The sequence below is a fragment of the Podarcis pityusensis genome (genome assembly GCF_964106645.2).
Source record: "Podarcis pityusensis genome assembly, chromosome: 1".
Classification (NCBI taxonomy): domain Eukaryota; kingdom Metazoa; phylum Chordata; class Lepidosauria; order Squamata; family Lacertidae; genus Podarcis; species Podarcis pityusensis.
The window spans coordinates 50275370-50301141 of NC_138028.1; the positions used below are offsets into that span (position 1 = coordinate 50275370).

At 41.7% G+C, this 25772-nt stretch overlaps 1 protein-coding gene across 3 annotated transcripts; it reads right to left on the minus strand.

The window, feature by feature from the left end:
• Positions 1-226: 226 nt before the first annotated feature.
• Positions 227-24750, minus strand: DDB2 (damage specific DNA binding protein 2). 3 transcript variants are annotated; one of them, XM_081020987.1, is made up of 11 exons: positions 24512-24750; positions 21906-22092; positions 17763-17893; positions 16048-16239; positions 14661-14806; positions 9040-9139; positions 8398-8575; positions 6978-7123; positions 6244-6408; positions 3732-3777; positions 227-1112 (listed from the first exon to the last, which is right to left on the minus strand). In XM_081020987.1, exons 2-11 carry the CDS (start codon positions 22078-22080, stop codon positions 856-858), a joined length of 1536 nt encoding a protein of 511 aa, XP_080877113.1. In that variant the 5' UTR covers positions 22081-22092; positions 24512-24750; the 3' UTR covers positions 227-855. The 3 variants fall into 3 exon arrangements, with proteins under 3 accessions (XP_080877113.1, XP_080877111.1, XP_080877112.1); XM_081020985.1 differs by lacking the exon at positions 14661-14806 and adding an exon at positions 12273-12439 and having other exon boundaries at positions 24512-24746; XM_081020986.1 differs by lacking the exons at positions 14661-14806; positions 24512-24750 and adding exons at positions 12273-12439; positions 24204-24335.
• Between the last annotated feature and the right edge of the window lie 1022 nt (positions 24751-25772).

Here is a 25772-nt window from a genome sequence, read left to right on the forward strand (position 1 = left end):
CAGAGGGTGAGGGAGGCGGGAGTCAAGATGTAAAAGGCCTGGTTCTTGAAAGCAAAATTATGCAAGTTACTGAAACTTGCATAATTCATTCTATGCACAGAACTTCAGTTTATTTGGGATAAAGTTTGTAAAGCTCCTCATATCTGGTCTTTGGATATGCCTACTTCCTAGTTCTTTTTCTTCTTAGGGAGCAGTTCAGCTTCTCAGGCATTACCAAAAAAAAAAGTTCCATACAAAACTTTATTGAATGTATCTCAATTTTGTAAATGAGGTGAACAAAACAAAATCCCAATAGCAACTGCTGCAATATAAAACCCAAGCCACCTGCCTTAGTCTCAAACAGCCTCTTCACAAAGTCTGTACTTCTATACCTAGGCCACAAGCGGTTTATCAATCCAGTAAATGCTTCTAGCTTAACAGTTGCCTCACAACATATCTGTTTTGAGGAAGCAGTGCTGGGAAAGAACCCTTGAGAAGGGAAATTCTCACATTTTGAACTGGCATGGGAAGACAAACCCAGGTTGCTCAATACACTGGAAGGGGAAATAGTGTGTTCTGAAAATGCAAACTGAACTGTCAGCATAGCCCAGTTCACTGCACTGTGCCATGTCCCAGACAGTTAAAAATCTGCAAGTGTGCACAAATATGGTGCTCCTTTAATTGGGTCAAATGCATGTGAGTATTGAGCGTGGACCCATTCTTTGCTCTTAATAAAGGATTTTGAAACATACCATCCGTGATCCAGCAACATAACATCCATGATCCAGAGAAGCTGGGTTAGGGTAAGGGCTTGCTTCTCTCTGAAGCCACCAGCACAGGCTTTGCTCTAAATGAACACCACATATGCTTGCCTGATCAGTCCTCTGAATATTTTCCTCTCTTCTTCTTCTCTTGTAATTTATGCTCTTTGCCCTTTGTTTTGGTGCTCTCTAATTCAAGACTAAATAGTTTAGTTTTAAGTTTGCTTGCTCCTGTGGTTGATTGTCTTTGGTTCTGTGTCCCCAGTCGAGATAAGCGTCTGCATCTCATTCCCTGCTCTGTCATGGACTGCATGAGACACTCCTGATTCTGGGTTACCATTTCCTCCCGACTCCAGACCAGAATATTAAAACCTGCCAGAAAAAAGTGACATTTTTAGGAATTCTGCTTTGGAAAGCAAAATAAAGAGTACATTCTAAGAGCTCTGACCATCGCCAGCAAAAATAAAGGAATCGTTCACATGATGCTGACACAAATGCTTTGCTTATATACTATGCAAAAGAATGAAACTACTCTCTCTCCTCTTTCCCCCATCTCTCTTCCCACTTTCTTTCCTGCCAAACCCATATTGCCTGTAACAGTAATGTCTCACTCTGAATGTGGCTGACCTATAATAAGAAATATCTGACTTGAAAACAGAGACTCTGTATGTACTATTGTTACCCAAGTACATATTTTAAATGGTGATGATGATGATAATAATAATAATAATAATAATGATGATGATGATGATAATACATCCAAGAGCTCAGACATTGTCTGCCAGACCTGCTTAATACCCAGCTACTAAAGTTTAATGGAGCAATTGGCTTTTGATGTTAGATCTACAAAGTCTCATTACAGGAACAGAATCCAAAGTAGTAGCTAATAATCAGGTATATCAGTAATTCATCTTTCCCAACACTTAACAGTACCTTTAAGTTAGACACCTATGCCTGAGTATTTTTTTTATTTTGTATTTTCAAACACCTCTTAACACTTTATAAACCTCTTTAACACTGAAGACAGTTTCTTAGTGGTTTATAAAATAGTGTGTGTGTGTGTGTGTGTATGCGCCCCTGCAATTATGTGTAGTATATATATGGAGAGCGAGAGAGAGCAGACAAGGAAACTGAGAAACAATATTAAAATACAATACAATAAAATCCCCCAAAACAAACACAAAGTGGCAAATTATAAAAGCATCTTAAGAGTCAATGATCCCTTCCCCCTCCCTTGACTCACAATATACAGCATTCATCTCAATGACACACACACATCACATCCAAATTCTGTCTTACATCTACTCAAATCATACATCTGCTGCTCATCCAGTATCACTCATTCCATTCTATTCTCACACATCCACCAGCTCACACACACAATCCACACACTAACTCCCACAATATCTCCCACTCAGTCACTAGTCATCATCACCAATCACACTGTGCACTCAGCTAAAAAGGTACTGCAAAAACACCAGAAGACAATGAAGCTACAGCCTGACTGAATCGTAGAAAATAACAAAACTAACTGCAACCCATTAAGCACACAGATTTACTGCTCCTAACAGCAATCTGCCTGTCACTCAGGTTGCTGTCTCCCACCCAAGACTCCCCCCATGCCTCCTTCTCGCCAAGGAATCCTGATACACCATTTACTTATCACCTGGTGTTTCTCCCCTGTCCCTTGCTCTCTTGCATGCCTTTATTATGTTGCCAAATTAACTCCAAGCAAGGAAGGGTCCACTTAAGATATGAAGCAGACTGCTGTACAGGTTCAGTCCACAATCCTTGGTACAGTGTAACAGACAAAGGCACTGGTATACTGGTACTGCTAAAATGTTTATTTGTCCCAGGTGCTAGGTAAATTTACTTAAAGAATCCATATAACTGCCAAGGTTAAATTATTCTGGGCCTTCTGTCTTTTGCATTACTGCCTAAAAGGCCAATAGATGGCAGCAGTACTCTCCTTTCAATAGACTGTTCCACCCTATCATTTCTAAGCTAAAGAACAAAGTAGTCAAGGGTCAAAGTACCAAATTTTTCCGCGTATAAGACAATGCTTTTTGTTAAAAAAAAAATAGGCAAAAATTGGGTGTTGTTTTATACACAGATAATGAATGCAGAGGGGGGACATGTGATTAATGGCAGCAGCAAGCAGGAGACTGGCAGCGGTGATTGGTGGTTGTGGCAAGGCCTGCTGGTGATTGGCTGTAGCTGCAGCAATTGGGAAGGCAATCGGTGGCTGTGGTGAGGGGGGTAGGCAATTAGCGGCTACGGCAAGTGGGCGGGTGGGCTGTTGGCGGCTGTGAGCGGGCAGACAATTGGCGGCTGCGGTGAGGTGTGCGATCGGCAGTGACTGGCAAGCGATCAGAAGTGGCTGGCAGGTGGGGGAGCGATTGGCAGAAGTGACCTCCCCCATTTCCCCCCCCCAAGCTAATCAATTTCTTAAGTTTGGGTTAAAAAAAATAGGGGTCGTCTTATACATGGGGGCATCTTATACATGGGAAAATATGGTAGGTATGACGGACAGCAAGAGATTGCATGTGGAAATACACAAAACTGGCCCGTTCACATGCTAAGCAGGGACTGGTATCTTTAGCAGCAAGAGGATCCCACAGGAATGGGGTGATGAACTTTCCTCAACCTCATACTTTCTCTGTTTCTGGCTCGCTTCTGGTAACAGAGCCAAGAAGGTGGCTGGAAGGTAAGGCATGGGATGGGTTCAGCACCACTCTCTCTTGTGCTTTTATTGTTAAAGTACCACCCATTCTTCTGTGTATGTAAACCGTCTTAAAATACAACTTTTGTAGTTGTTGAGGAAAGGTAGGATAAAAATGTCCCAAATGAACATCTAGAAAGTGTTATAGGTATAGCCACAAAATCCCACCCCATTGTCAGCATGCTTTTATCTGGAGAGTGCCTGATTGTTTTTATCTGGTGAGAACAGTGGTCCATTATCAAATGTGTAAGATTAAAGCAACCACTCACCCATTCCAGAAGCCAGTGTGTCTCCCATAGGGTTAAACTTATTGAGCTGCAAATGTAAACACAATAATGCATTGTAACCGTTAACATCATCAATCAAATAAAAAACCAGAACATTCTGGACAGCGAAATGCCCAGCATTGGATGTGGAAAGAGTTTTGCACAAATCAGCAGAGCTTTGAATAGCACGTCTCTCCTCCATCCCCCACCTACGTTATCAGTCCATCACGAGATGCGTATGGTGACAAGAAGCAAAGAAATAAAAAGATTTTTAAAAGCCTCCTGCAGAAAATTAACTGACGCATCTAACCAGGAGCCTCAGTGAGCGGCTCTCATGAAATCTGGCTTAGGAAGAGGCAGCTCTGGCAACAGGAGATAAAACATTTCTTCCACCACAAGAATGGAAATGAACCTCTGCCTCAGAAACTGCATGGGAGCACAATTAAGATAGATTTTTTTAAAAAAAATCAGGGCTCTGATTTCAATTCTGAACATCTGGTGTGGAAATAAACAACTCAGGTATTCTTTCCCACAGTCCACACACCAAATGAATTGACATGAACTTTGTTTATTGAAGTTTGGAGACAGCTGTGCATCTCCTCATTTCTGGAGTTTAGGAAACGAAAGGCATGCCTCTGGAGGAAAGGGTGGGGCTATTACAGTAGTCTGTCCAGGCATTCAGTGGAAAGGCTGGAATTTGCAACATTGCAAATGGCTAGTTCAGCAGCTCTTTAAAAAAAAAAAACCAGCTAAGAAAACCTAAAAAAATACAAATGTCTCTGCTACAGTTCACAAACATACCGTATTTTTCGCTCTATAACACGCACCCGACCATAACACGCACATAGTTTTTAGAGGAGGAAAACAAGAAAAAAAATATTCTAAACGAAACAGTGGATGTATGATTTTTGTGGTTCATGCTGTGGCCACAGACATGTGATCTGACGGTGAGTTTGGGGTAGCCCAGTGCAAAAATCCTGAGGATCCATGTGGATCCGTGCTTTGTAACCACATTTTAAGTGGGGAGGGAAGGAAAAGCACTCAAGGGACAAGGAACACGCGTAGGGTGGGTGGAGAAGGATGCTGCTAATAATGCAGGAGAGGGGTATAAGAGGAGAAGGAACGCTTTGCTCCTTTAAAGGCTCTGCTTCTCTCCCTCCTCCCCGGCTCGCTGAAAAACTTTGCTGCTATTTAGCCAGCTGAGTGGGAAGGAGAGAGGGACAGATAGCCTGCTTGCAAAAAACTTTGCTACTATTTAGCCAGCTGAGTGGGGAGGAGAGAGGGACAGAGAGCCTGCTTGAGAAAAACTTTGCTGCTATTTAGCCAGCTGAGTGGGGAGGAGAGAGGGACAGAGAGCCTGCTTGCGAAAAACTTTGCTGCTATTTGGTGAGCTGTTCTCTCCCTCCTCCCCGGCTCATTGAAAAAAAACAGCTCCGGACTTGTGTAAGCGGCTCCTCTCCTCTCCCGCTTTGCTCCTTTAAAGCAAGCAGGCTCTGTGTCCCTCTCTCCTCCCCACTCAGCGGCTCTTCTCCCGCTTCGCTTTTTCAAAGCGAGCTACGGAGGAGGGAAGGAAGGGGAACCATGGATCCTCTGCTCACGACTGCAGCAGATCCCCCCGCCATCTGTAGGTATTCGCTCCATAACACGCACAGACATTTCCCCTTACTTTCTAGGAGGAAAAAAGTGAGTGTTATGGTGCAAAAAATACGGTATTCATCAGTGGCAATGACAAAAAACTGATTCTGATGACCTTGACCCTGCAGAAAGTGGAAGGTGCCTCTTCCTCCCTGAGGTCTCCACACAATGTAGAAACTCTGACAGCTCTTACACATCAAATGCATAGACACACAATCATAGAATTGTAGAGTTGGAAGGGACCACCAGGGTCATCTGTTCCAAGCCCCTGCAATGCAGGAATCTTTTGCCCAACGTAGGGCTTGAACCCACCACCCTGAGATTAAGAGTCTCCACCGACTGACCATACCTAAGTCATCCGACATGTACAGAAAACTCCGGGGTGGGGAAGGGGTCTCATCTCTGACTTTACACCATGCTTTGGATGATTCAGTGGCAGCAAAAAGCCTTGTTGCTTCCAAAGATCTCCCAGGTGCAACATGGGGTCAGAAGTGAGACACAGAGGAAGGTCAGAGTAATGGAAACCACAGGTGGTGGCTACCAAGACAAGTTAAAATGTGTGAAGCCCTGGCCACATCCAGTACAATAGAGCAGTCCAGGTATCAGAGGATTTCTCTCCATTAGGCACTAGTGGTCCTACCAAAAAGTGGTAACACAGCGCCTCCCCACCCAAGTGAACTCCTGCTGTGAATATGTCTGTCCTTAAAAAATAGCTGTGTGAGCTATTCTTAAAGAGAAGCCCTGTATTGGAGGCAAACATTTGTCACAAGCAAACCCATCAATCAGTTGCACCGTATAAGAAAAGACATAATTATTTCCCTAACCCCACTTTTTGGGGGTTGGGGCACAGTAGGTCTTTGGACATGCTATCTACACTTACCGAGATAATTCCAGATGCATTTGGATCGTGCAGCTGGCACACCATCTCCCCACTGTTTCCATCAAATATGTCAATGGTTCTCAACTCGCCCACTGTGTAGCTTGGGAACCTAGGGTCTGGGTAACGACCCACCACAATGAGGTCATAGCGAGGATGCCATGTCGCCTAAAATAAAGAAGAGGTGGTCAAGCAAGGTCAGTGCTAAACTGACACGTGTTACAGAGGACTAGGATGACGACGACAACAACAACAACAACAGTCTTATCAAGTACTGGCGTTCTGTGGGGTCATCTAGATTCAGCTCGTACCCCTCACATGGGAGTAAACAAACTGCAGACCTTTCAAGGTAACATAATGTAGCAACAGAATTTCCATAGGTTCTTACTAACCCTACTACTTGGAACTTGTGTACAAATCTAGGGAGACGTTCTGATAACAACTAGGTGCCACTGCCCTAGGATTCCTTCTGCCCAACCCTGCCATCAATAATGGTCTGCTGTCACTGTAGATTCCAGTCTAAGGTTGTATACTGGAACGCTTATTTATATAGATCCATAATCAGAAGCAGAATGAACCACTCTCCTCAATATCCTATACTTGAATCTATACATATAGAAAGATCCTGTCCATAAGACTCCCAGCAATTTTCCACACAGGAGTTGTAGGATGCTTTTCTTCTTAACTCTCTGCATCAAATGGGCCAGACTCCCAGGTCAACACTCCTATTTCTTCACCTTGATAGGTGTAAGGTGCTGGAACTGCCGATGGGGATGTGAAATCAAATGCTGGGGTTTGGACCAATCAGAAGAGGAATAGACCCGGATTTCATTGTACTGGTCAGTACTCAGTAGCTTAGCCCCATCCGTTGGGCTGAAATATGCTGGGGAGGAGGGGGAGAAAACAGGAATATGTATAAATGTATTGTGGCCAATAACAAAATAATCAATGAAATATTATATTTATAGACATTGCAGCTATGATTACCATCTCACTATGCTTATTATTATTATTAGTCCTGTAAAAGAATTATAATAAATGTGTAAATGTTGAGTGATGGTCTCTTCTAAAACAGACAAGAGCAACATTTGAATATGTCCTAAACAGCACCAGTTATAGACATAACTAGAATGTAACAAGCAATCTTATCTGAGAACAAAATGCTGAATTTCCACCAGAATCAACCAAACTATCTGCATAAATCCTTAAGTACCACTGATTTCAGTAGGTTATTGGTGTTTCTAAATTCAGTTTCCTTGGACTTAAATAAATTCACACTGACTTCATTTTTAGCTTTACCACACACTTTTTAAACAAGACTTGCAAGATTCACAAACTAAAAATGTGAAATCACAATTGCAGAATTTGGGGAGGCAAGGACTGGTTTAAAATTCAGTGATTTTGAAGTAACATTTAATAGAAATCTTGAATATTGTGCTTGGATATTTGAAATACATAGTGTGGCCTAAACATCTCAAGTTTTATTTGGAATCTGTTTTCAGATGCCAAAATACTGATTGCAAGTAAATGGCCTAATCAAAGACCTCCTATGTTGAAGGATAGGGAAATCATTACTATGATTTGGAATTTGGCTGAAAAGATGTGCATTTAAGAGATGGTAAACAATTCTTGTTACCTTTTATTTATGAACACAATTAAGACATTAAGAATAAGATTTTATCCATGTTATACAAGTGTTGCGTTGTTTTTTAACATGGAAAATAATAACTAAGCCACCACCTTCATTATTCTCTGTTGTTGTTTTTATCTTGTGGGGCTAACATTTCTATTAAAACTTCGATTTAAATTTTAGCAAGTCTATAGACACACCCTGTATAGACACACATTTCCTCTTTCTGACAAGACATGTGAAACTATGACATGATTAGGACTAGTGTCCCGTCCCCCCCACATACCTTCCAATTTCCTTCACAACTTATGCCAAGGTTTGAGGGCACCTTATAATGTGGTTGTATCTCATTTTATCCAAACAATCTTGTGAGGTAGCAGGACTGGCATTGACCTTTACAAGGCCAACAGTTGGTACAGTGAATGCAAGGTGGAAAGACAAAGGCATGTGGCACTGAGCTGAAACACGCACAAGCCAAGAATGGTTAGGTGGCGGAGTATAAGCCATGAGCCACTTTGCTATCTTACCTGCATTAACGGGTTTATCATGTGGAAGTACATGAAGAGAACTTGACTTGTCCTTAATGTTTCTCAGATCCCAGATCTTTACTGTCTGATCCACAGAGGCTGTAGCTAAGAGCCAATCACAGTGAGAATTGAATTCCACATGAGTCACTTTCTTTTTGTGCAGTTTCAGGTTCCATACCTGCAGTGGATAAAACAAAAGCCAAAATGCATTACAACTACAGAGCAAGAGATTAAGACATCAAACATACTTTTCTAGGAGATGGTAAAACCTCTTTTTTTAAAAAAATAAAATGATATGGAAGACAGAAGAATATATGCTTGTATTCTAAATCAGCCTAATAAAGACAATTCCAAAACTCTACCGGAGATCAAAGATTGATCTAAATAAGGAACTTCCAGGTTCTCCTCCTGGGGAATATGATCTCTGTAGTAAAGGGAACCTATGGTTCTCCAGATGTTATAATACTACAACTCCCATAATCCTTGATCATTGGCCTTGCTGGTTGGGGCTGACAGGAGTCCAAAATCATCCATGATATATATTCTAAGTCAGGGCAACATTAGGCAGATGTTAAAAATACCAAAAACCTATGTATGTCTGATCAAAGCAGGCTGTAAGGCAAAGAGGAGGGGCACACTAACCTTTTCGCCCTCAGTACTGAGCAGAACTACATTGCCCACATTATCACCTGTTGCCACAGTCCGGCAAGTTGCAGATACATCAACACTGCAGTACCAGAAACTAAAAAAGAAAGAAGTACAAATTCAGAATGTTCACCCCCTACATGTATAACTAAGGTGGTTCTCTGTTCTTTGCAGAATGCAAAAACAGTATTTATATAAATAATGGAATCACAGGTGAGCTGAACTGAACCCTAGTGGCATTCTGATGTGGGATCAGTGTTGGATTATTTATCAAGTAGTGTAACAAACCCAACAGGAATCACTTGGAAAGACCAAGCACACTTTTTAAAACATTCATAATGTGTATCACATCAGTTCTAAGTATTTGAAATGAACGCCAATTTTAAGTGTTGGAAAAGGGGTAGATAAGTTTGGACGTCGTGAAACACAGGAACCCAAAGCTAGCCCAAGACACTTCACTGCCTGAAGTATAGGTCAAGATGGCTTACCACCATCACACACACACTCACTCCCATTCCATGGATACAGAAGCTGAGCAGACTGGCAGATGACTCTTATTTCAGCACTGGGGCTGAGACAGCATCCACCACACTTCAGAGCAACAGGTTAGCTTAGGGGGCAGGAAATAGGGGCAGAAGGCAGACCTTGTGGCACACACTGCTCTTATAGGGAAATAGTTGAGGGGCTCAGAAAGTAGAGCAAGGGGCTTCTACTACTGCCCTAAAACATCTGCCAACATGTTCTGCCCAATGGTAGGGTTTGCCCTGCAAGTGTGAGAGTCACACTTTCTGTGGCAGATGAGATTGCTCCTTATCTTTCACATGCCTTCCAGTGAACCTCCAGAATGCTTGAAAAAGAAACCCAGATCTAAACAAGCATTAGAATTCTATACGTTCCTCTTTCTTTGAGCATATCGCATGGTACCTCCCAACACTAACTCCCAGACATGAGGTGCAATTTATATCATCAAAAAGTTTCCCTTCCTGTATTACTTTGTTTTAATGGGAGACATGCAGCTGATAAACGTGCCTGCTATATGAAAGCAGACCTTATTGGCTCTGATGCACAGCCACACTCGCTCAGTTCGGGACAATAGGCAGTGTAAAGATAAAACCCCAGAACCTGTCTTGTTCACTCTTCTTTGAGCATACGTGACATGGTTAGAGTGCTGCAGTTTGTAGAATTCCTACTGAAAAAGTTGCTTGCCTTCTCTACGTGTCAGGTGTGCTATACAGGGTATGCTATGCACCCAAGGAAAGAGGGATTTCCAGGATCCTACTCAACACTCCATCAAGCAAAACACTACTCAAGTGCTGTTTTTGTTCCAAACATTGCAAATTTTGGATAAAATGGATTGCTTCAAGAAGTGGCAGAGAGATATTTCTAGATTTGTCTGGCAGGGCAAGAAGCCTCGAATAAAATTTAAGATATTAACCGATGTTAAAGAAAGAGGTGGATTTGCCCTGCCAGACTTTAAACTTTATTATGAATCAGCTGCTTTTTGCTGGCTGAGAGAATGGCTGCTTCTTGAAAATACTGACGTGCTGGACCTAGAAGGTTTTAACAACGTATTTGGGTGGCATGCATATTTGTGGTATGATAATGTTAAAGCACATAAAGCGTTTAAAAACCATATTGTCAGAAAAGCACTGTTTAATGTCTGGATAAGATATAAGGACTTGCTTGAAAATAAAACCCCAAGGTGGCTGTCACCAATGGAAGCGAAGGCTCAGAAAAAGCTCAATATGGAGGCCAATTGGCCGAAAAATTGGGAAATTTTGGAACAAGAGGGAGACAGATTAAAACTGCAGAGTTTTGAAAAACTAAAAAATAGAGTGCGAGACTGGCTCCATTATTACCAAATAATGGAGGCGTACAATTTGGATTAAAAAAATGGCTTCCAGGTGGAAAAATCAAAACTGGAAACAGAACTGTTAGATCCCAAAACTAAGAACTTGTCAAGAATGTATAACTTGCTGTTGAAATGGAATACTCAGGATGAAATGGTGAAATCAACTATGATTAAATGGGCACAAGATGTAGGACATAATATTATGATGGCTGACTGGGAACAGTTATGGACCACAGGTATGAAGTTTACGGCATGTAATGCCCTAAGAGAGAATATAATGAAAATGATCTACAGGTGGTACATGACACCAGTCAAGCTTGCAAAAATATATCACTTGCCCGATAATAAATGTTGGAAATGTAAAGAGACTGAAGGGACATTTTTTCACCTTTGGTGGACGTGCCCAAGGATTAAGACATTCTGGGAGATGATTTATAATGAAATGAAAAAGGTATTTAAATATACCTTCCTGAAGAAACCAGAGGCCTTTCTCCTGGGCATGGTCGGCCAATTGGTGCCAAAAAAGGATAGAACTTTCTTTATGTATGCCACAACAGCAGCAAGAATACTCATCGCGAAGTATTGGAAGACACAAGATCTACCCACCCGGGAAGAATGGCAGATGAAGGTGATGGACTACATGGAACTGGCGGAAATGACTGGCAGAATCCGAGATTGGAAGAAATTTAAAGTTTATTTACAGAAACATTGTAAAATTAAGGAATGTTAGAAGGATGTTGGAATGAAGTAATGTGGTTTTAGCAGAGATGCCGTAAAGGATTAAGGAAAAAAACAACAGATTGTTAAATGGTGAGAGGAGGGAAAGTAAAGTAACATTATATTAAGATAAAATAGAGGACAAAAACTGGAAAATATGGAAAGGACTTGCTGAAATAGCTAACTGAACTAGAATACAAAAAAGGGAGGTGTGAGGAGGTCAAGGAAACAAGTAAATGAAAGATAAGTTATGGGAAGATTCATAGTATTTTTTTTCTTTTTTCTTTTTTCTATTTCTTTTTTTTCTTTATTGTGATGTGATGTTTTGTTTTTGCTTAGTATGCTGTTTTTTATTTTTTATTTTTGTAACTTTTCAAATCTTAATAAATATTACTTTAAAAAAAAAAATGAAGCTATTGCCGCTCGGGGGGGGGGGGAACACTACTCAAGTGCTCATGCCCACGAAAAAGCCGAACCACTTCCATTTGCTATTATGCACAACAGTAATCATATTCCAATCCACATGATCAGAAACATATTGCCTCCAGTAGGCCCGGGGAAACAGCCCAAGCAAATGCTAATAATCTGTCCTGGCACATTCAAAGGAAGGGTAAAGGAAATTTATGAGCTGAACAACGACACTGCCCTTCTCACTCCTCACCAAACATCATGGAATTCATGGTCACAGACTGGGGTGCGGGAGATCACTTGCGCTGGTCGGCCCTCAAGGTGCTGTAGACTAAGGGTGCCATCCCCTGATGCCACATAAAGATTTGCCGACTCAAATGGGCTGAATTTCATGCCTCCAAGAGAGTCTCCTGGGCCTTTCTGGAACACAGATGGGAAGAGGAGAGGAATATGCCTAAGTTATTGCGGAAGGATGGGAATAGGCAGTCAGCACAACCTGGCAGAGATGCACTGAGTTCCGGCTCTAGGTGAATTCACACCTACCTACTTAATACTAAACATTGCACCTTGTACAGTACTAGCTCTGAACTAGTTAACTTCTCAGATGCTGCATGCAAATTTCTTTCAGAAGTTCCACTTCAAAAATGTTGAGAAGCTATACAATATCCTCTTCAAAAGCACCAAGCAATTTAAAAAAAACTAAGAGAGAAACATTAAGCCATCTGTGTGCTAGTAGACTGGTTTATCAAGCTCCTTCTTGCGGAACTATTCGTATTGACTTTCTACTCTTACATTCTTCAACACTTCCAGTACCTATTTAAACATAGAGCAAACAAAGAACTTTGCAGAGCTAGGATAATTCTGAGGACAATATATAACATTATGTCTCAAGTCACAACACACACCCTCCGTCTTTAAACAAGTATAGTACTAAATATTCCCAACTGTGTATAGAAAACGCAAATAAGTTCTGCACCTTTATGATAAAGCCAGGCAACTTCCCACATATTAAACAGTTCCCTTCAGCTACATTAAGGTTCCTCTTCTTCCAACTAAAGGATGTGAATGTGGCAACTGCAACTTGATGTCCCTCCACACAATTGAAAAACCAATAATAAATTGGAACACTATTCCATCCTATTGAACCTCAGCACTGAAATTGTCCATTATATATTTCTAAGAAGGTATTTGTTTACAACTTCTCTGCAGCTGCATCCAGTGCATTGTTTATTTTACTTCTCAACAACCATTAGAGCTTCTGGAGATTCCATAGCGTAGAGGAAAACTAATCTAATTCCATCAATCTTCGCTTTGCTGCATCAAAATGTGAAGACTTCACCCAAAAACTTATGTCACATTTATTCCTTTACACAAGGACCTCCATCTGTGGAGGGGTATAAAAATATTACATGAGGATATCCAAGCATGTGTCTGTTTTGCTTCTGATATACGCTTCAGATAACTACTGTGAGAATCAGGTTCCTGATGCCTGAATTGGGAGGAAAATAAAACACTCATGCAACCAAACCTACATTCAGGTCGACACAGATAAAAGTTTATTCACACATTCTTCCCAAAGCTGGTGTTAATATCAGTATCAGGACAAAGTAACATCAAATAAAGTGCTCAATGAAGTTTCAAGAGATTCTAAGATAGCTTACGAACAAAAAATGTGAAACTGGTAAGCATTCAAAATGAACCCAAAAACAAGGGATATGGTATCACAAGATGCTGACAAAATAAGGATGAAAAAAGAAGAAAAGAAATCCTAATGTATCTCAGTCTATTGTCATTGAAGGCTTTCCTCAAGTGTCAAAATGAAAAGCAGCCTACAGAGATCTCTGTTAACAGCATCACTTATTCGCAGCTGGCAACACAGTTGGACTTATTGTGGCAGGAATGTTTGTGAAGAGCCCACTTCATCAGATGCACCTCTTAATAACTTAAAGGTGCTACAAGGCTCTTTTTTGTGTTTGCTCATAATCCTAAACACTGGTGCCCAGAATAAATGTTAAGTTATAATACTGAATGTGTGTGTTTCATTTGTAAATATAATTCAAAACAAGCTTAGGAACACAATAAAATAATTTCCACTGCTTTGTCACGTGCACAGGGGAGTTCCCAAACTACCAATCTCCTACCACATTTCCAACACTAATTTGTTCTGTTATGGCTCTTTATCTATCTATTCATTACAGTATGTTTGTTATTGCTTGGGTATACGTCACATTTACAGACAGATCATGCACAATTAAGGCAATAAATTCAATCTGATGCATATTTGGGAAATATATCTCTGCCAAATGAGAAAGAACCCTTTAGGCAAAGAGATAGGCTTCTGTGAAATGATTCACTATGTTTTCCATAGCGATATCAAATTGTACACTGTTTTCCTCCACATGGTTTTTTTACTTATGTAACCTGCCTAAAGGCCCAGTTTCAGGGGGCTAAAAGATAAAGTACATGATTAAAGCAAATAGTAGCGATTCGAGAAGAGCAAATCATTCACATTCTGAGTGAATAACTCTGGTAAGACCAGGGTGAGGGCCGACCCATGCCTAAATTACACCACTTCCTCTGTTTTGTTGCCTTCTAATACTAGAAGCAGTGAGAGGAGGGAAAAACTTTTATCACATCTTACTCCCAGTTGTCGGTACTGGTGAAGACTCGAATTGTATTTCCATAAAAATCCTGCAGGGCAGTAGTTCCAGCAACTGATGATGTGTACAGCTCACTAGGGTTAAAAGGGTTAAACTTCATTCCTGTGATGGCCCCTCCAGTTCTCATCTATAATGAATGGGATGAATAAAAACAGAAAGCCACTCAGAGATGAGGAAGAAGGAAAGTCCCTCTTGTTATCTCATCTAACACCAGTACAAGGCAGCATTCATCTTTATGTGGCATTAGCCAAGCTGAACAAATATCCTCATAGAGAAGAAGTTTCCTCTGGCCAATACCATTTCTGTTAAATAACCGCCATGTTGAAGAGCAAGCCTGCAGAACTCCTGGCACCATCTATATCTTGAGTGGTTTGGCTCAGCTTCTTCTCAGGGTTGCCACCATGAACTAAACTGTTGAAAGTCACCTACTCAACCTCTTTACAAGAATGGGTTGTTCTGTGAACAGTTGCTGAAGGACTGAACCTAAGGGTACTAGTGGTGGGAGTAGGGAAAGGGATAAAGGATAAGACTGCAGACAAGTAATGTCCCAATGGAGGGAGGGGGTACTATATATGAAGAGTTTCAGGAGCTCAATTTGGGGGTTGAATTATTACCTTCTTGTGAAGATTTGAGAGGATAAAATGCAACATGGAGGTGATGCCTGGAAAGCTGTTCTGGATGATAAACAACAGCTTGGGAACTCTGAAACTTCCATATTCCTTGTTGCCATAATACTCGCCCTTATTTTTGTTTGATAAAGGTGCAAACGAAAGTCCAATGTCATGTTTCTGCCCAGAGTATTAGTCTTATGCTTTTGTAAGCTTTTCTTTGGAATGTCTAAGACGATATTATTTTAAAAATCTTTGCTTGAATACAGACAGATATACAAATCATAGCAGCTCAGTATCCTTCCTTGGAGAAGACTTGGAATTCTCAAGGAAGCTATTTTCTTCCTCTGGGTTTGCTCAACCTTTAAAAAAGATGAAGTTCACTCCACAGATAAACACAAGTGTATTTTGCCAAGGCATTATTAACAATTCAAAGCAAGGCCGATGAAAAATATTATTTCATTTGCAGGGACCTCATTCCTTCAACTTAATGAAGTACTTTCACATCTAACAAAGCATGAAGCTGAAGTAAAGAGTTAAAACAAATAAAAAAACCTCTCCAAATACGTACGTATTTTCTATTTTAGAGTAAAAATTATCTAACTCAAATATGTAGCCAGATCATTCCCTTGTATAGAAATTACAACACAGATTTCTCCAGTGCGATAGAGTTCTAACTAGAAGCCTTCATCATTAATCTACATACCGCTCTAACACAGAGCTTGCATAGACACTGCATTCGATCTTCACAATGACTTACCCCTTTTATGAAGCAGCTTTTATTAAGCATTTCATAGTCCCAAAGGATGATGTCTCCACCTTTGGAGCCTACAGCAACTGTGCTGGGGTGCGTTGGGTGCCATTCCAAGCATGTAACCCTCCTGTCAAAGGGACTTGCTGTGCGGAACAGGCGGTACGAATAGAGGGAACGTACAAAGGGCACCTGAAGACACTGTTACAAAGACAATGAGAGAGAGAGAGAGAGAGAGAGAGAGAGAGAGAGAGAGAGATAAGCCCTGCAATTCCCATATACTCAAGTCTGTGCTACTCTTCCAACTACTTTATACTGCTAACAGGTTCAACTGTGGACCATACAGTGGTACCTCGGTTTAAGTACTTAATTTGTTCCGGAGGTCCGTTCTTAACCTGAAACTGTTCTTAACCTGAAGCACCACTTTAGCTAATGGAGCCTCTTGCTGCGGCTGCGCCACCAGAGCATGATTTCTGAAGCAAAGTTCTTAACCCGAGGTAATATTTCTGGGTTAGCAGAATCTGTAACCTGAAGCGTATGTAACCTGAAGCGTATGTAACCCGAGGTACCACTGTATTACACTACATGCATCCATATGTATTTTCCCTCTAATTTTCTTTTTTAACAGAAAACAACCTCTAGATCAGGTGTGGATCAGGAAGCTTTTTGGCCAGATCTTCATCTCCCCACACCCTGCAGGCTAACTTTGATAGGTGAGTCAATGAGCTGTCAATCAGCTGATGTCATAATGATGTCATAATGTTGTCAACATGCATTTCTGCATCTAGATGATGCAAGCTTCACCAGAGGTACAACAAGAGGAGCTGTGGAACTCTTTACCTGCCCGTTTTTCTACTTTAAATTGTTCCCCTCCCCAGCTAGTTTTCTCCAGAAATGATAAGGGGAAAAGGAATATGGTGAGAAGATGAGCAACACGACAATGAGAAATTATTATCCTGTCCATACAGGGGCAAGAGTGAAAAGAAATGGTACTATATTTCCAGAATTAAAGGCTTACATTTGATGCGGTGGAGCAAATTAAAGGTTTGTAGATAGCCATGGTTTCATGGTTTAGTGTTGCATCTCATCATAACCTTAATGCTCTGAGCCTGAGCAAAGCACTACAGTCACACACTCTCCCCTTCTCCTTGCCTCCTCCTGCATGGCTAAATCAGCAGAATTTACGTTAGCTTTTAAAGAATCCCAGCTTAGTTACAATTGGACCAAGGATGTTGTTTTTATAGAAACTCCAGTTAGCCTATCAAAACAGGCCAGCTTCATAATCCATGGTTTCAAGTTGACTTGTTATTAAACTTACTAGAGTTTTGTTTTAAACCAGGATTCCTGGTTCAAAAATAATGCTAAGCCAATATAGTTTAAAAGTGGAACTATACTCTGCCAGTATCCCTCTCCCAATTGCACAGGAGGAGGAGGATGGAGAGTCAGTCTTTCTCAAGCTCATTCTAGCTAAACCATCATTTAGCATTATGTGCAAATGCAACCAGAGTGTCATGCAGTCAGGTGGATTTAAAAAAAGGAAAAATCTACACATGGCTGTATTATGCATACTATGGAGGAGGGAACATAAACATGGGTCAAACAGTCAATAATAACAGAACTGTAACTCTTTTCTCCTCCACACTACTATGCAGAGAATGCATTTAGATAGAAATAGAAACTGCAGGAACCTCAGGTTCAGCCAGTTTGTAAGGAAAAACACCTACCTTTCTGAGCTGTGTCCCAATAGCACCACCCAGCATATTCTGATGTAGATAATGGACAATGTTCTTCTGTGTCTCTCGCTGATGGAAGAACACTCCTGTTTTTCTGACCATGGATCCATGGAAAGCTTCTCCTGTCAGACAACAGCAAAAGTTATATTAATACCTACTTACATGCTCACTTAGGACAGATTTCAGGTTTTTAAAAAATAAAATAAAAATGGACACATACTGGAGCCAGGTGCAACGAAACAAAAAACATACTTTAAAACAAATTCTAGTCAGTTTTCAAAACAAGCCACTTCAAATCATGAGTTATAAGGCTGGCTTGTTAAATTAACCAGAGCCTATGGTACTATGAACCAGAACTGCACTCTCTGGTTTAATTGTAACAACAAGCCAGGATTCTGTGAAAGCAAAATAAAACACTGCTGAAGTCTCTTGCTGGACATGTTGAAGGAGGTAGGGCGTATACAAGCCCAAGTTTGGGTTGGACTCATTCCAGCTTCTTACACATTTAATGCTAAACTACTACATGCAAAGTACTCCACTGAGTTCAATGAGGCTTATTCTCAGGTTAAGTATGAATAGCATTGCAGGCTAACTCTCACTACACTAGACTAGTAGCAGCAGACTTCGGCAACCACTACACAGCGGGTGGCACTGTGGTCTAAACCACAGAGCCTAGGGCTTGCCAACCAGAAGGTCGGTGGTTCGAATACCCGCGACGGGGTGAGCTTCCGTTGTTTGGTCCCAGCTCCTGCCAACCTAGCAGTTCGAAAGCACGTCAAAGTGCAAGTAGATAAATAGGTACTGCTCCGGTGGGAAGGTAAATGGCGTTTCCGTGCACTGCTCTGGTTCGCCAGAAGCGGCTTAGTCACGCTGGCCACATGACCCAGAAGCTGTCCGCGGACAAACACCGGCTCCTTCGGCCTATAGAGTGAGATGAGCACCGCAACCCCAGAGTCATCCGCGAATGGACCTAATGGTCAGGGGTGCCTTTACCTTTACTTTACACTAGATTAGGGGCAGCAAACATGGGCAACCACTGGTTAGGTAGGCGTATAATATTGAGTGGTTCAAGTTTCTGAGCTACTCAAACTCTTCAGCTGGCCGGGTGTTAAGCAAAAAAAACGGGGCAGTGAGAAGACTATGCAAGGAAATAACAATGGCTGCAACAGGCCTGGAAAAACCACAGAGGCTGTATTTTGCCCCCTTTCTGAACTGAAATAGGTTAACAGTCAATATTGCTCTACCAGGTTAAAAATGAGCTAAAAAGTAAGGTAGCTGGAGACATCATTCTTAAAGCACAGTGGAAGAAAATAAGTATTAGCCCAATTTAGGATAAAAGCACAATATTCCAGATACTTCCAAAAGCATGAGAACATAAACCCCAGCCAAGCCCCCCGGAGTTCCTGCAGAAACAGAATATTCCAGGTTTGTTCTGTAGCCTACAGAAAATGTGCAGAGCTATTGGCAGGCTGTTCTCAACAAACAAACCTGCTGACTCTTCATGGAAAAGTCTAAAAACACTGTTGTCCAGGGAGAATTTTGCTGAGCAACTCAGCTTGGGATTTGTTTTCGAACATTGGTTCTGTGTTTTCTGTTTAATCACCAGAGACATCTACAGCAACACAGAATCTGACTGCAACATGTCTAATCACCCCCAAAGCAAAGGAATACAGCATATTGCAATTTCTTAGGAGTCAGACGACAACAGTCCTCATCATGAGGTAGAAGCAGATCAAATGAAACTCTTGAAACATGTATTTTTGCAAGGAAGGGTCCATAATAAAACAAAAGTGTTTCCTTAGTCAACCAAAAGGAGAGAATATTAAGGATGCAACCCCCATTCTAATATCAGCAAAACTCCCCATGGATTTTAACTGGCCTGGTAAATCTCTATGTCACAGCAGCATACCTGCTGTTTAAAATATAGATCTTCTCCATTCATATGCAAAGCAGTGGGGCTGCTACTAAAAGGGGGCACAAACAGAGGTGTTGAGCGCTCCCTCCCCCATCCCTGGCAAGTACTTTTCTTATAGTCAGTCTTACTTTAAATGAGAGATTTCCAAACTATGTGCCGTGACACCGTAGTGTGTTGGCTGCAGTGTGTAGGTATGTCACGCGAACACTTCCTGCGCTCTTCCTGGGGCTGGAAAGGGGGTAGTTTAACCTCTGGTTTCCTAGTAAAACTGAATTGCTGTGTTGCAAATTGATGCATGTCTAAAAAGTGTGTCACCAACATGAAAAGTTTGGAAAGCTCTGCTTTAAACATGGAGCATGAGAGTGCCTGAAAAGGGTTTAAACATTCCACACTCTATTGGCCCTTTCCACCACATGAATGGGGCAGACCCAGATTTCAAAAGATGCAGTCTCATTATTGCCACATACAGTATTGGGTGTCTGTCATTCCTCAGTTGGGAGACTCCTCATCAGAGGACAACCTGTCATAGCTGTCAACGTTTCCCCTTTTTAAGGGAAATTCCCTTATTCCGAACAGGATTCCTCACAAGAAAAGGGAAAAGTTGACAGCTATGCAACCTGTACTCCCCAGCACTACCACAAGCCTGGGATCAGACTCAGGCTGAGGTGAGGCCATCACAAGTGAGTTCAGCCTCTGGGGTTAAATGTGCACAAGTTCTGAGCCTGGAGGAGAGATGGCACCTCAAATGCTAGACAAGATTCACCTCATTAGAAGGCCCTGACTGCAGACAAGCACTCCATAGGGGCCAATGAGACTTCTGGATGAAGGCAGCTGATAGGAGTCATCTGGATTTAGGGTGGGAGTCCAGCACTTCCAGCTCAAAAAAACCCCCATACTTGGCTGGAAGAACTGCTGGAACAATGCCTTTGTACCAGAACTGTGACAGATTTGACTGACTGACTAGCCTAAGCCTGACCTCAGACCTGTCACCTGCCATACCTTTGTTGCCCATGGATTAAACTTGAAGATGACCTCAGACTATCCTGAGCTTGCCTCTCACTAGACTTCTTGTTTTAGGCCCTGATTACTTGGACCATAACCTTGGATACCACTTCTGCTTGTGCTCCTGTCAGTATTGCCTTAACCCTAATCCTGTTTCCTAAAGAATCTAGTGAGAGCAGTACAGCCCAATTTTGAACATGCATATGTCCGATGCTTTTACACTTCTAGCCTTATCTGCACTATTGAGAGACTTCTAATGTCAAAAGACTTTTAACACAGAGAGTTATATTTGGACCTGCTTATATCATGAAGATTATTTCTTTAAGAGGCTTTATTTTCTAATGTTTTTCGGGTTGTACAAAGCTTCATCTTCTTTTTAAAGCCAGTGCAGTTTTTTGAACAATACTCGTAAAATAACATTCAAACAAAAACTAAGTGAAGTGTTAAAATAGGTCCATAAAGGGAGATATGGAAAAGATAGATTAAAGTGCTTTTACCAGATAAATTGGAAAGGCAAAATATACTGGACTGCTGAATGGGATAAATAAGTCTCCAGGAAAGTTGACCAAATGTTCCTGTACTTGTCTTTGTGTTCACATCAATGCATTACTAGTTCAAATAAGGAAAGGGAGTGTAAACCATTCATTCATTGTTGTATGGAAAGGAACAGCTTCTCCTTCCAGCATTGAAGCACCATTCATTTCTCTGACCCTGGAGAACACATGACTCAGGGCCCAGTGGTAAATTCCAAATAGCAGGAATGCAATTGTAAAACATGCATATATCTGAAATATAATGAAGTTTGCAGGACCAAATTAAATAATGACCAGAACATTAACTCAAAAAGTGTTACAACTGAGCAGCCCCATATGAAGCGACAAAGAATTTGATTTCTGCTTCACACTGCTGTACAAAGCAAACTTTTTAAAATCTCCCAATTTTACTATGTGGGGATTAAATTACCTTTGTTAGTTAAGAGGCAAACCACCAAAACAAGCTGCATTTAGAGCTGATTTCATTATTACTATTTTGGCCTAGAGAGAAGCAAAAGGCTTGCAGAAAAAATGACAGGGAAAAGATTAAATATGAGGTGATCAAATTACATGTACCCATGGTCTGTTAGCAATAGCAACTATCAGAACAAACAATACCAACAGAATCAAATTGCATTAGCATTACATTGACACATATGAGAAATGTATGTTTTAAGGCCTTACCCATTTTCTCCAGAATCTTGGGGGCTTTTTTCACAAGTAATTTATTTGCAAATGGCTCATTTTCCAGCTCTCTGGTGTCTCGCTTCCTTTTCCCAGTTGTTTTCGCCTCTTTTTCTGATGGACACTCAGGAGACTTTTGCAGTTTCTTGTCCCTGGACTGCTTCCCAGGGGCCATTCTGGTAAATCACTGAAAAAGACCAACAGAGTGGGGGATATAGTTATAAAAGAACTCTTTAGATTCTTACGAAAAGTAGCATACATTTTTAAAGTAGCTTAAAATGGAAGTAAACAGCAAATGTAACATGAGATTTCAAGCCCCACCATTTTCATAAATCCTCACCAATACTTTCTTATTATGCATTCTCTTTTTACATTTATATCCCAGTTTTCTTCCATCATGGAACTCCAGATAGCATGCAAAAGTTCTGAGGAGGTTCTGAGGAACTGTAACTGGACCAACTGCATGTGGAGGAGCAGGGAAGCGAACCCGGTTCACCAGATTATGAGTCCACCGCTCTTAACCACTACACCACACTGACTTTCCTTTCTGCAGGATCCAGCAATCCCCTCAGTCAATTTCATTTCTTCCCAGAAACTAAGGATTGCTCGCTTAGTACTGTATAGGTATTCTTCTCCCTTCCCTTGATCTTAAGAGGATAAGAGCAAGGAATATCAGAAAACAAAGAATTGCCATGAAATTGCCATAATTGAAGTTGTTCAATCTCTGAAGCATCAGGTGTTAGTAATTGACTGGATGAGGGCAAAACAGACTGAAGCTTAATCCAGACAAGACAGAGATTCGGAACAGATAAAGTACTTCATTATGCAGCGCAGAGTTAAACTATGCAATCAATCTCAATAAAATAATATTCTTGTGTACAGTCTATAGATATTTTAACTTGAAGCAGTCATAAGGTGTTTAATTATTCTACAGTTGCATTTCACAATTATTATTATTTTTTAAATTATTATTAAATTTATTACCTGCCCTTCATCAACAGCTCCCAGGGTGGGTTACAACAATTTAAAATTCAGTGTTAAAAACAGGTCAAACAAATAGTCACAGGAAAAGGTTGGTAACTTGAAACACACACACATCTCAGATGCCAAAAGCTAGGGTAAATAAACAACAGCCCAGTAATGAGAAGCAGATCGGTAGTGGTTGTAAGAAGGGGGAAATGAAAAATCAGAGCAAGGTGGGACTACATTAATATCTTCAATTTTTCTCAGCAGGAATAAAACCTCATTTAATTCTGAATAAAACATACCAAAACGAACTGACTATATTTTATTCTGTAAAGGCAACATGCATGGGGGTGAAATAATATAAAATAGTGAAAGCACTTTGACAAACACACTCCAGTATCCTCAATCCAGCTTCTCCTGTTTTCCCCCCTGCTGCTCTGAGGGGCTTCTCCCAAGTCCCAAGTGGGGAGGAGGAGGTCAACATTCATTCCTCTGATTGCTTAGGGACAGTCCTTAACAATGGTGCTGCCTGCGGAGTGCCAAAGCATTGAAGCTACCTCCATGTTTTGTGCCCTTTCTTCAGAAATGGCCAAGTGATTTACTTTTTATAAAAAAGGAAAGTGAAAAATTGGGAAGGGGTTTTCTGCTGGTCTTTGGGCCCCAAATTCTACCCCTTTTACTTATCTGTTAGTGGTCCTGGGTCCACCTGTATTCACAAGGCACTGGAAGCAAATATAGCCAATGGTTGCTAGACAAATTATGCCACTTCCTGCTCTTTCCAAATACATTTATAATAGTTTCCAAATGGCCATATGATATTTAATGACAAAGCAATTTATTTTACCACATATTTATTATCAAAATAGCTAAGTACAAGGAGTTGTGGCATAGCTAGTGTGTGGCGGTGTGCATTTGAATATGAGACCCTCAAAACAAAATCCCTGTTTAACACCTTGTGTTGTCAATGTCCTTAATAATAACAATGATGATGATGATGATGATACTTTGGGGCATTATTCAGTGGCTATAAAGCTCCCCTTTCATGCTGACTGGGCAGCTCTAGGACGCTGGAGACAGGAACCTTCCTGCAGGAAAAAAAACAACGGGTCTTTGACCCCTGCAACCCTGAAATACTACACCACTGATCTTAACACACAAAATATTTTCAACATTAACAATAGCTAAGTGCAATGATCAGAAAAGGAAGGGAAAAATTCAAGAAACCACCTAAAAGCAAATACTGCAGGGGGGATGCTCCTCCTCTCTCTCTTCCTCAAATACAGCACGTGAAACAACTTTCAGTTTTATGTAAGTTCAATATTATTAGCATACCAGAGGCGGGCCAAATAGTACAAGGCTGCCTAAGTAGAACCGCCCGCCCTCCTCACCCTGGACCAAAACGAAAAAAGCCCACCGCCTTTCGAGCTTGAGGGGACTTTGAAATAAGGTTGGGGGCAGCAAGGCGGAGCCTGAAGCAAAGAAGGAGGTCCTTGGCGTCGGATAGGGAGAAGCAGGGACTGCAAGCGAAGGGGAGGGCTGTGTATACTCCGAGGGGGGAAAGCGCCTCCCGAGCGCGGAAGCCTCCGCCACAAGTTGCAAGGGGTGCAAAGGAGAAGCTGTAGCCAAGGGCGCCCCCTCACCTGAACTCCCTTGACCGCACGCTCCTTGCTAACGAGGCCGCCCCGGCTGAGGAGGGGATGGACAAAAGGCGCGGGAAGAAGGAGCCGCCTCCTCGCCGGTTTCATAACCTGGTGGGGGGGGGTGTAGAGGAAGGAAGGAAGAAGGGAGCCGAGAAGAGCTTTACGCGGGAAATTAGTCGGGTTCCGGCGTGGCTTCGGAGTGGGAACCGTGTGGCTGGCAGGCGAGCAGGCAGCCTCCCTCGGCTGGGCGCCTTCTCTTTCCTCTCGCCGGAAGGAGGCGCCACGAAATGGTCTGCAGCTGCACCGAGAAGGAGCTCTCCCCGCGGCCTTATGTTTACGTATAACCTAAACAAGCTATAGCTTCGGGCCCCACTTTCTTGGAGCCCCCCCCCCCAAAAAATTAAAGGATAAAAACCTGGGCGTACATTTCCAAAATACAAGATAGAAAACAAAAAAACCTATCTACAGCAACAGTGATTTGTGTTGTATAGACTCCTGTTGGTTATGTGCAAATGGCTTTAGATACCTATTAGGTCCATAAATTACCATATAGTATATATTCAACACAAAAAACAGCGACAATTTGTTGTTGACAAAGGACAGCTGGACATAGAAAGGGCCCCATTACCTTCAGCAGCTTTGGGCCTCATTTGATCCGGCCCTGGTTACACCAGAATTTGGCCCTGGCGGCTGATTTATTTGTTCTTTAAATCGTAGGAAGAGAGATATAGGAGGGTGGTTGCTTCTTTAAGTGCCGCCGGGAAGCATCCTGGGGCGGGGAGGGGAAATAAGTTATCTGAGCGTGTGCAGAGTGCCACGGCCATAACCACTGGCAGGTCAAGTGCATAAACAGGTTCGGCCTGCACCATACTCGAACCCCGGAATCAGTTAGCATAGGAGCCAACTCCTAGGGGCCGAGGGGGTCTTCGCCCCCTCCGCCCCAAAACTGATGGGCATTGCCATTCAAATTGAGTGCACTGTGTCATGTGATTGATTATGCGGGTGGGGCTTACCTAGGTTCACCCCCCCCCCCAATATTTTATTCAAGTTGGCACTCCTGGCACTTGGAAACTTGTGGGAAAGTGGAGGTTGGGAGATAAATCCCTAAAAAGGAAAGAAAACCATGAATATAGTATGCTACATTTGTGACATTGTTTATTCCAGCTCCTACTGGACGACACTCGTGGACATGGTGCAGTAGCATATAAAAAGCTGGAAATCATGGAAAGTTCCAAGCCAGCATGGATTCATATATGAATGT

What these genes read in the sequence shown, in the direction of transcription:
- DDB2 (XM_081020985.1), bottom strand. Translation starts at nt 22,080, where the DNA reads ATGGCCCCTGGGAAGCAGTCCAGGGACAAGAAACTGCAAAAGTCTCCT. An exon ending in ATGCATCTGGAATTATCTCG is followed by an intron (nt 3,778 to 6,243) that starts GTAAGTGTAGAT and finishes TTACATTTGCAG; the next exon opens with CTCAATAAGTTTAACCCTAT. An exon ending in CACACTGGCTTCTGGAATGG is followed by an intron (nt 1,113 to 3,731) that starts GTGAGTGGTTGC and finishes TTTTTCTGGCAG; the next exon opens with GTTTTAATATTCTGGTCTGG.